Source organism: Lissotriton helveticus, chromosome 3_1 (assembly GCF_964261635.1).
Source record: "Lissotriton helveticus chromosome 3_1, aLisHel1.1, whole genome shotgun sequence".
In the NCBI taxonomy this organism is placed as follows: Eukaryota; Metazoa; Chordata; class Amphibia; order Caudata; family Salamandridae; genus Lissotriton; species Lissotriton helveticus.
The window spans coordinates 1,129,049,493-1,129,064,677 of NC_136061.1; the positions used below are offsets into that span (position 1 = coordinate 1,129,049,493).

The 15,185-nt window shown below is 40.8% G+C and overlaps 1 protein-coding gene across 3 annotated transcripts in view; it reads right to left on the reverse strand.

Annotated features, from left to right (window-relative positions):
* Nucleotides 1-15,185, reverse strand: part of GALNT13 (polypeptide N-acetylgalactosaminyltransferase 13) — a 1,001,053-nt gene that overhangs the window by 653,707 nt on the left and 332,161 nt on the right. For all 3 annotated transcript variants that reach the window (XM_078681726.1, XM_078681725.1, XM_078681724.1), the window contains exon 2: nt 2,623-2,791. In XM_078681726.1, the coding sequence (XP_078537852.1) occupies nt 2,623-2,791 (169 nt within the window). The remainder of the gene's footprint in view (nt 1-2,622; nt 2,792-15,185) is intronic.

Below are 15,185 nucleotides of genomic sequence, written 5' to 3' on the forward strand. Positions count from 1 at the left end.
CTGGTGGGCTGCTTCACCTCATGCAAAACTATTCTACACAGTAGCAGGTTGTTAGTGTTGTAACTGCCCCTCCTTGGGGCACCTTGTGTGTCATTATCGGGCACTCCTCAGGTCCCTGCTGTGAACATCTAATTAGTTGGTATGCATGCTTCCAACAGGTTTTTTTGTGGTCTCATGCAGCGATTCTTCCTTTTTTATTCTTTTTCTTGAGTGTCCCAGTTCCAACCAGCACACCCACAAGAGGTAGGGGTCATTGGAGATCATGGGGGAGCCCCAAGGCATCTGCGGTTCCGCCTGATCCCCATATGTGGTGGACTTCTTGTGTGGAAAGTGGGAGGTGGCTACAATGTGCTGTTTAGCTCCTGTCCGACTGGAGCGATTTCTTTTCTGCTTCCACCCGCGGGTAGGGGTGCACTACCCTGCCTATGAGAAGCATGTGCAAGGAGAGGAGAGACCATTACAACCTGTCTCCTATCCAGACATGGACACAAGGGCAGGCAACATGCCCGGCCCAGTGGTGGCTTCTACTTTCTGTGCCCCTTGGGATGGAATTCCTAGGATATAAATCCTTGTGTCCGGCCATAGGAGATAGGGTCCCTGGAGCGAAGGTAGCCCGAGTACACCACCTCCCCAAGTCATTAAATAATTAGCAATGCGCCAACCCTCGGGCCCTGGCCCAATCCAAGGTGTGTTTTAGAGAATACAATGGAGCACTTTGTGCACAGGTTCTTCATTTTTCTTTGGACAGGAGGGGGGCAATATTCCCCGATCTATTTCTCTACTGCACACATTTTAGTTTCAAAAAGTGTTTTTATTGAAAATTTCAACAGTCATATAGTGAGACATCTCTACAAGAAAAGTAAGCTTAGAGCATATAGCGGGCGGGACAGACAAGCATGTCTTCCCTAATATGCCAAAGCAAGCAATGAAAATATGCCCAATAGGCGGTTTGACATCATGCGTGGAAGGGCCTATAAGAGACATAAAAAAAACCAACAAGAACTAAAAACCCCCACCCCCCCCCCCCCTCGCAATCCCCCCGCCCCTCACCCCGACCAGTTACTGCACACATTTTAACAATCTGTGCTAATTTTGCGCCCGGGTGCCAGCCTTAACCACCAGGAGAATTTTGTTCAGGCTTCCTGATCTCTAAAGGTGATTTTGCATGGAGCTTGGTTTGTCTGGGCTTCCTGTTCCAGACGTGTCCCCTGCTTGGCTCCTGGGGCTCTTCTCCTGATGGTGGAGACATCTTGAGAAGCCCTCTGCAGCCAGCAAGAAAAATACTTACCCTACTGCTCTCCACAAACACCAGAGCTTCCAGGAATTCTTGAAGGGCACCTGTGGGCCAGAAAAGCCAGGGGCCATCCACAGAGGGTCCTGGGGAACCATCTGGGGTCCCCCAGTAAATATTCTCCCCCAACTCTTTATCAGGGCCAATTCGGGAGCCAGCACCACTGGCCCTAGGGATATCCATACTAATTCCGTTGGTCTGCTGGATTCAAAGTCCATCCTTGCAAGGCCTCAGTTAGATTATCCATGCTGCTGGCACATTTCACTGTTGTTGCTCTCATGCCCAGCGTCTTCTCATTTGCCTCTCTTTTGTGCAGTGTGAGTGGAAAGTTCTAGAAGAAAGCCACTCCTGGCCAATCCTAGAATGCCACATCATCACTCCACCCCTGTCCTAACTCTCCTTTACACTATACTGGTACAATCGAGTATGGTGACTTAAGGTTGTCTGTAGAAAGAGCTTCACTGAAAACCTCAGCTCAGCCCTTAGGTGACATAGCTGCCTGATTGCTTCCCATCAAAACCCTTCCTGTATTGGCTCCAGACGTCTGTCCCTCCTCCTTTGTTCAAGTGGACCTGTCCCAGTTCAGGTGCAGTCTGACAAGCTAATTATCGGATGTAGATTTCGGATCACTTCTTCTTTTTGGATGAGCTGGGTCAAGCACTGCTACTTGCTCCATTGAATAGGGAGGACTTTGATCCCTCTGCTGGGTAGGTGTAGTGCAGTGCACTGCAGTGCATATCCCTTAGTGCCCTTAAATAAGTATGTAAGGGCATTGAGGGGTATGCACTGAAGTGCAGTGGTCTTTAAACAGGGTTAGAAGAGGAAGCAGTTCCTCTATGTATGAAAATCACTGCAGATTAAACTTTATCTGCAGTGTTTTTTTAAAAATTGAAGAATTGCTCCCTCTTCCAGCCCTGTTAAAAAAATAAAACCTCAGCAGATTAATTCTGCCTATGGAGTGGCCAAATGTAATCATTAATTCCATGTTACAAGAATAATGCTGAATTACCAAATTTCTCCAATTCCACCAGTGGAAATACCAATCTTCCCATCCCTAATTAGAACTCTTATTGTCTCTTAGCTCAACAGCATATAAAATACTCAATGGTAACTACATACTACGATTGACAAAATGGTGTCAGATAAGGTGGTTTCCGGAAGAATAACAGAAGTTACAAGTGCATTTCAGGTTCAATGTATTGAAATTCACAATAAGATGTGTGACTAATATCATATACCTTATCCAGTGTATTCACGAGAAAACTAGGATGGCTGAAAATGTCATTTGCAAATAAATATGCTTGTTAATTAAGTGCATGTTGTAAACTCACCCCTCCAATCTTACATCTGGTAGACTTCGGTTGAGGGCGATCATGTCACTGGCCATCAGGTTAAACTGATTGATTTTAAAAAGCTCTTTCATCTTCTCCTGATCATTATTCGGAATGAGGACAGCCTTTCCCAACTCTCCAGGTCCTTCCTGAACTCTTGAAATGACAGCTGAAACAGAAAATTGGAGGACAGAACATGACTAACATTGTTTACCTGCTTGTAATGATATTGTTATCTTTCCATTCAAAATGCTTTGAAAACTGATCAACTCAGCTGTGTAATGCTTTAGACGTGCCGAGCCGACATATTCAAAATCAGTCAATCCACATATTATGTATTTGTAAATGTGTGGAGTAAAATAAAGCAATCACAGATATGGTGGTTTGAAGGTCCCTGCAGACCATCATTTTTTGATGCCCTCCAATCATGTTGAGTCACAATGTGTGACCATCCTCATTAACATTCACAAGGTAGATCAGGTGCCAAACCACAATGATTCAGAAGTTTAAGAACTTACTTTTTAAGTCGATTCTTAAAATTGTTTACTGGTTGCAAATAGCAGCCAGTATTTTGAAAACAGGAAATAGTACATCTGGCCCTAAGTGACTTCACCCATCAGTAGAATTTACATTTGTAAGAATAAAACATTTAGGTTAAATGAAGAAAGCCAGAGTTGACTTTTGTTTTCTCTATGAAACATTCCATGAGAGTGTATGTTTCCTGTCTCCCACCCCTTGTCTCCTTCATGCTGCACTAATTTGTACGTCCGCCCCTCCACTCATGGTACCACATCTATCTTTCTAAGAGTGTTTATGGCCCACTAACTCTTCAATCTCTCTCTTTCATTGGCTTCTGATGCTACCTGCTCCCTGGCCCTTCATGCTCCCACCCCCCATTTAACCATTGAACTTCTTTTTCATTTATCATACATTTTGCAATGGCCAGGCAGTAACACTGTAAGGCTGCGTACTTGTGTTTTATAGTGTTTTGTACATCTTGTTTTAGCTATTTTATATTTTAATACACCTGTTCAACATGGCTGTCCACCACAGTAGAATAGTATATTAAAAATTGGCACCTCTGTTGTGATGCAAGTGCACAGAAATTTAGCGAAGCATGCCTGTGCACATGTTTTGATACCTACATGTGTCACAACTCATCGGTGTGCATCAGCAGCCATCCTGGAATGGGTTTTCTTTAAGAGAAAACCTATTCAACCCTTGTCACACAAGGTTTGCATTTTAGAGCAGAGATCCACTGGCTTTGCCAATGCCTGTTATTATCAGCTAAAATGGAGAAGGGATTGTCTGATTGGTGTGGTAAGATAGTTGGAACCCAAAAATATCATTAGGTAAAGAATGCAGTGACCAGTCTTGTAATATGCCAGTGACTCTAGTACACTGGAGAAAATGGAGGAAAATATGTGTCTCTGTCCTGCTGTCCTTTTATGTAAATGTAACAACTGTTCTGTAATGAAAAATTGCATCTGCAATCTATATTAAATGAAGGAGAGACACAATAGCACCCACATTTTGTCGATTGTTATCTGAGGTTAGAATAACTGACTCCCTTTTTTCACACAAATCTGAATAATATTCTTAAAACAAAACATTACAAGACGTTTATCATCCCATGCCTTGTTTGAAAAAGAGCAACACAATTTAGAATGGCTCACAAAAGGTTCCATGGTTGTTCTTTGGCAAACAGTGGATTTGTCTTCTACAAACTTACATTTAAAAATATGTATTAGTGACAGAACTGTAGTGAATAGAATTGTAGATGTGACAAACTGCTCTGTCGAACCCACCAGCATCTGCCCCTGATGTCGTGGGCGGAAGTATCTGGCAGAGGGACTGTCCCACCGTGCTTCTGGAGCCCGTCGGTGTGTTAGAAAGACAACATAATCCCCTAATGATGCCGGCTCTGCCGTCGGGATTATTATCTCATTTTCTGACAGCCTTTCCATGTCAGCCCTTCCGACATGGAAAGGTTGATTGAAAATGAATTTGGGGGCCCCTAGCAGGGCACCCTTCCCTTCTGGCCCTCCGCTTTATGTGCCCCCCCTAAACATCCCTGCACTGTATGGCAGACACCATGTGTGCCAGCCACACTATGCAGGGATGTTTACAAACATCCATTTCACTAAGGCAGCTTAAGCTGTGGGCTTTTTCCGCCTCTCACACAAGCTGCCATAATGAAATGGATGTTTCCGACCGCCCTAGCATGACCCGCTTTGAGACTGCCACATTGTAAAAACGCCCCACAATTAACAGACTTGTCTGATTTTTTTTCTCTGTGTAGTGGTTGCCCTCAGCTATACACTTTGGACCTTTTTTTTTTCTTCTCCTCATTTGTTCAATGGGTGGCTGCCACAGTGTGCAGTATGTATACAGACAAGAATACTTTTACCACCATGAGCGATGTTTTGTCCGAAATTGCACCTAGATTGGCATATTTGACTCTGCCCTAGGTTTATTATTATTGCAGCTGTCTCTGTATGGGCACTTATAACGGTGTGACAGACTCCACACAGCTTTATTAGTATTGCGCTGTCATAGTCCTAATAACACTGAGGCTGCTATGGTCTTAGTGCTTACGCTAACCTACCTATTGCCGTCATGCAGCTTACTATGTCAATATTGTGCTGAATCTCTTCAACAGCTCTCCTTTTCTGCGCACTATGTTTGATTAAGCTGAAATTTTTGACTGAGTATGACGCTGATATTGCACTCCTTTCTTTGATTTTGGACTCAGTCCCCTCGTTGTGAGGGTAGCAAATTTCACTCTACTAGTCACTTTCCTGACAGTGACAGAATTTTTTTCTTCTGTTTCTTGACTCAATATATCATTGCCCCTGGCGTTTCCTTGCTTTTCTATTTTTGAGGGTTTTTGTCTTTGACTTTATCTAACCAGCTTATTCAATTCTTCAACAAAATGGATCTTGCGCTCTCAAATAAGACACCTGGTACTGCAGGAACTTCTTCAGGAGCTCGGAAGGACTCCATGACCAACAACAGCAAACGTCTTAAAAAAAACCTTTCTCTCCAACTAAGTTCCCTCTTCCAATCACTCTGGAAAACATCATGGATGAATTGCGTCTCTTTCATCCTTTTATGTCGGAGACTACCACCACGCTCAAAAGAATTGAGGAAAAATGGTCAGGTCTTGACATGAGATTATCTGATGTTGAACAAAGAGTGAGAGACGCACAGGATGTCATTGCTAAAGTCGAGAACCTTACCAAAGAAGTTGATCAACTCACAAAATCTACTGAGGATTTGGAAAATCGCAACCGGAGTAATAATCTTCATATTCATGGCATTCCAGAAGGTTCTGAAGGTTCCGATATGATCAGCTTTTTGAAATCGCAGGTTTTGCAGATCGTTGGCCTCCCAAAATCAGTTCACTTTAATATCCAAAGAGCACATAGACTAGGGCCTCAACATGCATCTTCTGCTACCAAACCAAGAGAATTCATTGCATATTTTCTGCTATACTCTGATCTTATGGAAATCCTTGCGGCTGCCAAGCGACACAAACAGATGTTCTGGTCAGGTCACAAAGTCTTTTTTAGTCAGGATGTGTCTAAACCCAGCTTTAAAGTCCATGAACGCACACTATGGCCTTATACATCTGTGTTTCTTTAAAGTGACTTACAAAGATAGAACATTTTCATTTGATGACCCAGCTGATCTCCAGAAGTTTATTCACACACATCGAGAGGAGCACATGGAACTTGGCAAACGTTGACTGTTTTATTAATGTTTTCTAATCTATTCTTTCGTTTTTTGCATTTTGTGTTTACCATTGTTAATTTCTCCTCTTGTCTGTTTTTTAGGTTTTTCTTGTATTGTGGATGTCGACTCCTGCATATATTGTCCATCTGTCTGTTTGTTTGGCGTTTCCAGTAAAGATGTCCCCCCATTTCTGGTAAGCTCCCTTTTATCTTTTTGTTGTTGTTCCATTTGTCTCTTCTTTCATTTTTGGAATTAATTCACCCCTTCGTTTTCATCTGATGTTGTTTAATTGATATTTGTTTCTTGGTGGCCCCCCCTCCAGTGGTGTGGCTGTTCTGTTTTTTTGCCGCCCCCCTCAGTAATGTTTATTGTACACTTTTATTGCATCTCCATGACTAAAGCCCCTTGGCTTTTGGTCATCTCTTCTTCTTTATTTCCTTTTACACACCTTCTCTCCTCATCTTTTTCTCCCTGCTCCCTCTTCTCTTTATTCCTTTTGCCTCTTTTCCTCTTCTCTTTGGCTCCTTTTCTCTATTTCATGTTTTCTTCACATTCCCATTACTTGACACATTTTTGCATTCTGTGGCCAATATGCACAAGTTCCTTTTCCCTTTATGCTTTTCAAGTCTTTATGCCCTTTATTCTACTTCTGCCTTTCTACTTCTCTTCATTTTCTCTCTTTATTCTGTATTTATTTTTTTGTATTCCACTTCTCCTTTTTCAACCTATTCATTTTACCATGCTTTTGTGGTGGATATCCCTCCTTTTCTTTCCTTTCCCTGGCACCATTTTGCTTACCTACCTTTTACAACATTCTCTTCTTTTTTCTTATTCTAGTCAATGAATCTTACAGTTTTCTTGATCTGTTCTGGTTCTTTTTTCAGTGGTGGTCACACAGACCATGTTCTTCTCCATTCACCTTTCTTTGTACTAATTACTTTTTTTACTAATTCTTTAACCTTTTCCTCTTTTCTTCTACTCTTCTCTGACTGTTCTACAATGTTTCGCCTACTCTCATTCTACTTTCAGGAATGAGTGGTCTTTGAATTATTTCTTGGAATGTTAAAGGTATAGGAAATCCTATTAAAAAGCAATGTGTTCTTTCTCATTTAGCGAGATTGAAATGTCAAGTGGCTGTACTACAAGAAACGCATCTAACCTCACAAGATCTGTCTTCATTGCGTAAACAATGGGTAGGAGAGGCCTTTTGCTCTCCAGCTGTTATCAACAAAAATGGTGTTGTAATTTTGTTTAAGAAATCGTTGACCGTTCAGTTACAAAATGAGTTTCATGACACTGATGGTAGATGGTTGTTTTTAGATAGTATTGTTAACAATGTACAACTTTCTTTTTGTAATGTTTATGGCCCTAACGGTATTGATTCAACGTTTTGGAATGATTTCTCCTCACTTCTTTCTTCACATGCAACTGAAGATTTAATTGTGGGTGGCGATTGTAACCAGCTCATGGACCCCTTGTTAGACCAAAAATCACAAACCAAATATGTTCTCAATAAGATGTAAAAATCCTTTCACAAAACAATCTCTTCCAGAGGCCTTATAGACATCTGGAGAATATCTCATCCTGACTCACTTGAATTTTCCTTTTTTCACCAGTGCATGCATCACACTCTCTTATTGATTATATTTTCCTCACTCAACATGCTTTCCAATTTATGACTAACTCAGAAGTAGGTTCTATCCTTATTTCAGATCACACCCCGTTATTTTACATATGGATTTCCCCTCTCCTATTCCTGCTTCTCGACGCTGGCGCTTTAATAACTCTCTCCTTTTAGATTCTCAGTTTATTGATCATTTTACGCTTTTCATGGAAGAATTTTTTCACAATAAACTTAACTCTGCCTCTGATTTTCATAATATTTGGGATGCCTTCAAGGCTGCCGCTAGAGGTTGTATTATTGACTTTGTATCCCGAAAAAAGAAAAAGGCCCTCTCACAGTCATCTCAAATCCTTAAACAAATTAAAGAACCTGAACACCTCTACTTTACCACTAATTCCTCCGACACACTATCTTCTCTTATCAAAGCCAAAATGCAATACAATAAACATTCCCGGGACTCTGCTTCCAATAACCTTCTCAAATGTAATGCTAAAATGTATGGTGGGTGTAACAAAGCAAGCAAATCACTTGTGAATTCTCTTAAAATTAAAAAGCAAAAATCTAAAATTATAGCCATTAATGACTCTCAGGGAGTCTGTCAGTCCACTGATGCTAAAATCCTTGATTGCTTTGTCCAATACTATTCTTCCGTCTACACTCCAGAATCCAGCCCTTCTTCTGCACAAATTGACTATTTCTTTCAGTCTATCCCCAAATCCCTTGACAATCCTGTGGATCTCTCAACCCTGGACATTCCTATTTTGGAGAAGGAAATACTTAATGTCATTATTCTTCTGCTCAAGGACAAAACACCTGGTCCAGATAGCTTTACTGTGCATTTTTATCTCCACTTTAAGAATGTTTTAATAACTCACTTACTTTCCTTGATCAACCACTTTCTTGCTAAAGGTGAATCTAGGGGATCCTTCACACAGGCAATGCTTTGTCTAATTCCTAAAAAAGATAAAGATCCCTCCCTCTGCAAAAATTATCGGCCCATCTCCCTAATTAATACAGATTCTAACATTTATTCCAAAATCCTAGCCATTCGTATTAATAAAGTAATCCCTGACCATGTCAATAGCTATCAGTCCGGTTCTGTCAAAGGTAGATCTATTACTGACAACTCGAGGACCCTCCTTAATATTATATACCTCGCTTCAAAGATGGATTCCCCTATCGCAGCTATCACATTAGATGTTGAAAAAGCCTTCGATAGGGTAAATTGGGATTTCATGTTTGGAGTGTTGAGATGGCATGGTTTTAGTCCCCCATTATTCATTATATTGAATTGCTGTATTCCGATCCTTCTACCTCTATTTGGGTCAATGGTGCACAATCAAAATAGTTCTCCCTTCATAGAGGAACCAGACAAAGTTGTCCCATCTCTCCCCTACTTTTTATTCGTGCATTAGAACCTTTCTTAGAAAAAATACGGTGTTCATCATCTTATACTGGCTTCACATATAAGAATATTGAGATTAAGTTTACTGCTTACGCAGACAATATTTTACTTTATATTTCTAACCCGGCCACTTCTTTGCCTGCACTTTTCTCTTTATTACATGATTATTCCTTAGTTTCTGGATATACATTGAATATAGACAAATCTGAAGTTTTACCTGTTAACAAATGTTGCCTCTCCCATATGTTCCAGGGGTCTGGTTTTGAATGGAATCCCAGAAATATTAAATGTCTAGGTATTCTTTATGCCAATACAATTAGAGAAACCATCAAAATCAATCACAAGCATGTACTTAAAAAAGTCTCTTCACTCATAGATGGTTGGTCCCCTCTTTTCTTATCTTTGTGGAGGAAGCTAGCAACTGTTAAAATGATGCTACTTCCCATTGTCAATTTTTATCTTTCAATGCTTCCCATCTCTCTCCCGCAAACCATTAATCGCCTCTTAACAAAATTCTTATGGAATAATCGCAAAGCTAGGATTTCTCTATCTCGCCTCCAACAACGCAAAGATCTAGGTGGGGTCAATTTTCCTAATATTTCCTGATTTCACTCAGCCTTTACGTTAAAACAAATTTGGCCTTTCCTAACAGATTCTTCTTATCCTCCCTTAACAGCCTGGAGCTCACTAGAACGTGCGCAACTCGCTCCTTTTTCTTTCCTTACAGCTACTCGTTTCTCTCAACCTCCGCAGATATTTCTTACCCCCACATTTAAACACTCCAAAGCATTAGCTCTTTCATTGTTTCGCTCTTTTCTCTCACAAGCTGATCTTCACTCTCTTACTCCGATCTGGTACAATAAATTCCTAAAGATTAATAACAGAGCGCTTATCTGGAAAGAATGGATTGATAAAGGTATCATCACCTATGATCACTTACTTAATGATAATTCCCTGGGAACTTTCCCAGACATCCGCGACACTTATCGCCTCTCTAACGCACACAATTCCCAATTTCCCCTACTTAAGCATGCCCTAACCTGTATTATTTCTCAGAGTAGCTACCTAACCATCATTGCCCCGACTCTGTCATCTCCACCAGATTTTTCTATTCCTTTTAGAGCTGCTGCTATCTATAAAATACTTTCCCACCCCACTACTGATAGGCCCAAATCTAAACTTGAGCTTCTATGGGAAAAGGACCTAGCTAATGAATTTTCTCTACAGGTTTGGAACACTATTTGGTCCAAAATACACGCAGTGTCCAGGTCTGCCAGCACCACACAGACTTTTTTTTTTTTTTACAATAGATTTATTTTTTACTCCTTCTGATTTACACAAATTACTTGATTCCAAATAGTGTTGGTCCTGCTCATATGACAACAGTGATTTTATACACGTTTTTTCAATGTCCGTTGGTTAAGTCCCTTTGGTCTCTCATCTTGTCAAAACTAAACGATATTTTAGCCACTCACTATCCCATTGAGATTGTACACATTTTCTTGGGTGGTTCTTCACCTATATGGAATGTTCTTTATAATGTACGTAAATGTATAGATCTTTTTATTGCAATTTCTTTTCAGATAATTACAACCAATTGGAAAGATACTTCAAAGATCTCATATAATGCCTGGTGGAACTTGTTATGTCGTCACCATAGGCTTGATCGTGCCTTTGCCACCACTGTCCCTTTATTAATCGAAAGAGACTTGTTATGTTTGACGTTAACTGAGTTCCTTTCCAGACACGTCCCTTAAATGTTCATCTTTTATTCTCTTATCTTCTAATGATGTTTACTGCTGTTTTTCACTTTTATGTCTTTATAGAAATTTCAAGTATTGAATTTGTATTCTAGGTTGCCCTACTTTTCTTCCTCCCCTTCCCCTCTCTTCCTTTTCTCTTTCTCCTCCCCTCCCACAAAACAAAATACCTTTAAAAAGCTTTGTTCCTTGATACAGTTTATTTACCCCTTTTGGGGGTTGCGTTGCATATTGTCACATTATAATATTTTTATACCTCTTTGCATTGCCATTTATACATGTAATGATGTTTTACTTTGTATATCTTATTTAATAAAGCTTTCTAAACTCAAAAAAAGGCCAGCCTAATTCGGCATGGTTAAAAAGAGCACACTTGGCTCTGTTGCTATGAGGAAGGGCAGCTGATATGAAAACCAGGTCATGACAGAGGTATTTTTGGAAGACATGGGGGGTGAGAGAGAGAAAGACAGTGAGACACAGCAAGAGAGAGAGAGAATGAGAGTAAGAGACAGAAGATGAAGACTATTGCAACTACAGTGCCATATTTTAAGGACCAAGGGTCATCTTCACCATCAAAATGCTTACAAAACATAAGCTTTGTGATAGGTAGCTGTGAATATTATTTTTCTGGGAAAATGTAATGAATACATGATAAGCTAAATAAAATACACACATTTCATATTTATATTTTGCAGGCTACATTTCAATTTCTTGGCTCTCATCTAGCAAGCGTTTTTACTAAATGACACAGTGCAACTCAATAGCAACTCCATTGCAACAAAACAGTGAGTTGAGCCATGATAATTTAGTATTAAGGTCTTTCTTTAAGAGACATATTACTGCAATTACTGATATTTGACCGACCTCAAAATTATCAAATTAACTTCTCTCTGTTTCACAATACAGCTAAGATTCCTGTTATTTATGGATTCATTGAATACCTACATATTCTAACACCTAGATCGCCCCCTCTGGCCCATTTCTCTTTTCTATGGAAACATGGAGCTGATCTGATTTGTAGTATCTGTAATACAAATTGTCAAACCTATTATAAATTGAGATGTACCTTGGTGACTATATTAACATCTTAAAGTAATTTACTGAAGATAGTAGTAAGCAAGAAGGACAAAGGTTTTCACATAATGCACATGTTGTCATTTTGAAAGGACATATACCTTCATCAGACTTCGAAGGCAAATCGGTTTGATCGATCTAGGCATATTCTACACATAAAGCAACAACATGTCCTTCTAAGTGATCCTCCCTGAGATACCAAACCACCCACATCAAATGGGAAAACAAAATCAAGAGAAGGTCAAAATGTTGCAATCGCTAGGATAGCAGTCACTAATTCATGTTTCCACAATTATGGCACAACAAAGCGTCATCAAACACTCCCAAATAAATACATTGCTCATCACACAAAAGTCACATTATTTGATACACACCTGCAAAAAATAACTTCACACCTTGCAAGATAGTTCCTGTCTTGTGCTCTGCCTTTATGCACTTCAGTGTTTGGGATTTCTCCTGGGTTTTTATGGTAGGTTTCTTGGGGGACATCTACGCCCAAAATCATGGTTCTGATATTGTCATCTATGAAAGCATCTTCAAAACACCTGGATAACAGGAGCTGAAATGGCTGGTTCCTGCAATGTACCGGTTCTTTCGCAGTGTGCACATCTGTGCTCTGTGCTTCTTCCCATACCTAGGTGGCCATGGTAGGACTCCAGATTCTTTTGTGCAGATCTACTGGTAGTGGAATGTTTTTTGTTTGGATGAAGCCAGAGATCTGGTGCTCTACCTTTACTACTTCTATGCTTGACTTCTGTTTCCTTTGAATGATAATGATACTCTTAATGCCATAACAATTCAGTATATGAACACATTTCTTTATTGCTTTTCTGCCTTTTGTTGGACTAGCTGAAATACATTTACCAAGATGGTACAACACATTAGCATTCACATTATCAGATTCCTCCTTCACAAGCCAGTGTAACAATAAAATGTAAATGATTGAACTCTGATGCCTTGGCCTCAACAGATTAGGAAAAACAATCTGAGAAGAGATATTTGATGTGAGAGGGCAGAGCCTTGCATTGACAAAGGTGGCTGGCAAAGCTGCTTGTGAGAAGGTGAGCACAAGGACCGGACTCTTACGTGAGAATAAGAAATCCCAATACCGGCGTGCTGTTTCTCTTACGTGAGAATAAGGAATCCCAATACCAGCATGCTGTTTCTCTAGGAGTCCGCTGGCTGAAAGTTGAATATATGAAGGCGCAAATAAGGCAACAAAACACACCCACCTCTCCTATCTCCCTACAGCGGGACCAAGACTCAAATCAGGAAGTAGGAGGAGATAACCCCGGAAGTAGTAACCAACTTCCAATGAAAGATGGCCAGCGCGAAGGAGGTTTGTCTTGGACCAACAATGGAGTGGCAAACAGCAGGAATCAGAATGAGGAGGAACGGAGAAGTGAAGATGGCAACCGCGTAGAGGAGGAACTGCGGGACGAGGATGTCTGTGGAGAGGATGAGGAACTAGACAAACGGTGGAGGAAGGAGTGGTGGTATCTGCCAGAGAAAGCTGGAGAGCAGCCGCAACTCAGGAGAGTTGCGGCTGAGCCATTGAGAGACTGCGTCTCGGGATAGTAGGGGAGGGTACGAGGGCACTGGCAGGCGGGTGAGTTAGCGGCTAAGGGGAACAAGAAGAGAAACTGCAATACCAAATCCTCGTGTGGGGCACACCTCCATTCTGTTCCCTAATGCACCTTGTACTATCGAGAGCACCGGCTATCCTCATTTTCTAACACTGACCCGGTTGAAATATGCTTGTTTATAGTGTTCCCCACACTTCCTTCCTTTAGTTTCCCCCCTCCTGATTTTGGCTAGAAGAGTTGTCTGCATCTACATGTTCTGAACGGTTAAAACCACAACACCGGGTGTGGTGAGGGGTAAACCTATAAATCGCACTTTCCCCTCCTCACAGCAGTGATTGACGGCTGTCTTCTCTCCTCTCTTATGAGCCTCCGGGGGGACACCGAGGAAACAGAAGAGCCGGATCCAACCACCTACGATCCCCAGCTCAGCTCCTCAAGAACGGACCAAAGAGAAGAGGGAGAAGAAACCACAGTCGTACCATCAGCTCCTTCAATCACTGATAATAAAAAGCGCACCTTCCGAAAATATGTTCAGCCTCCACATCTGTTTATCCGACCTGCCCTCCCACACTGCTATTATAGCTTGACTAACCTGTTCAAGTTCTCACCATACTAGTTTGTGTGCATGATATACAGTGACTAATATTAACTGTTAGGTTGCGGCTATTTAGCCTTGCAGTTGAAAATAGTGACATGTACTTAGTCTCTACCTTAATAGTAGAGTTTATTTATTGTTTGGCCAATTGCTTTACAAGTAGCAGAGAAATGTCACAAATTACCTGGCTGCTGGCTCTAAAGTACGGATTATGCAAGCTTGTCCAGTGGCAATGCAAATAGAAAATACGCTTCATTATTTAACCGTCCATTGACTAAATAGCAGCAACTATGTACTATTTGGCCAAAAGCCATACAAATGGCAAATAAACATCACAACTTATCCCGTGCTGGCTAAATAGCAACCACTGTATAGTATATGTATTGCGGTCATGCACATAGCAAAGAAACATTATTTGTCAGGCTTCTGGCTAACTAGCAGACATCATGTATGATTTGGCCAGTCAATAACAAATAGCAGAAAAACATCACTATTTTCCTAAATAAATGAAAGTATGCAGTATTATCTCTAGCACAGGTTTCAACAGACACTTGCCACCAAGTAGAACAATGAGTGGACACAATTGGCACCCATTTACTTATAAACGGTTTTGCTGGCTGAACATGGTGCATCTGAACAGCACTAATTCATAGGTCTAGGGTCTTAATAGTCAATAAAGAGAATGTCTGAATGTTTCCAAGTGAATTTGTCAGACATAGCAGAGAATGTCACTCCATTATACCAAGGGGCAAGACACAGCAACTTGGAAGACCAATTATGA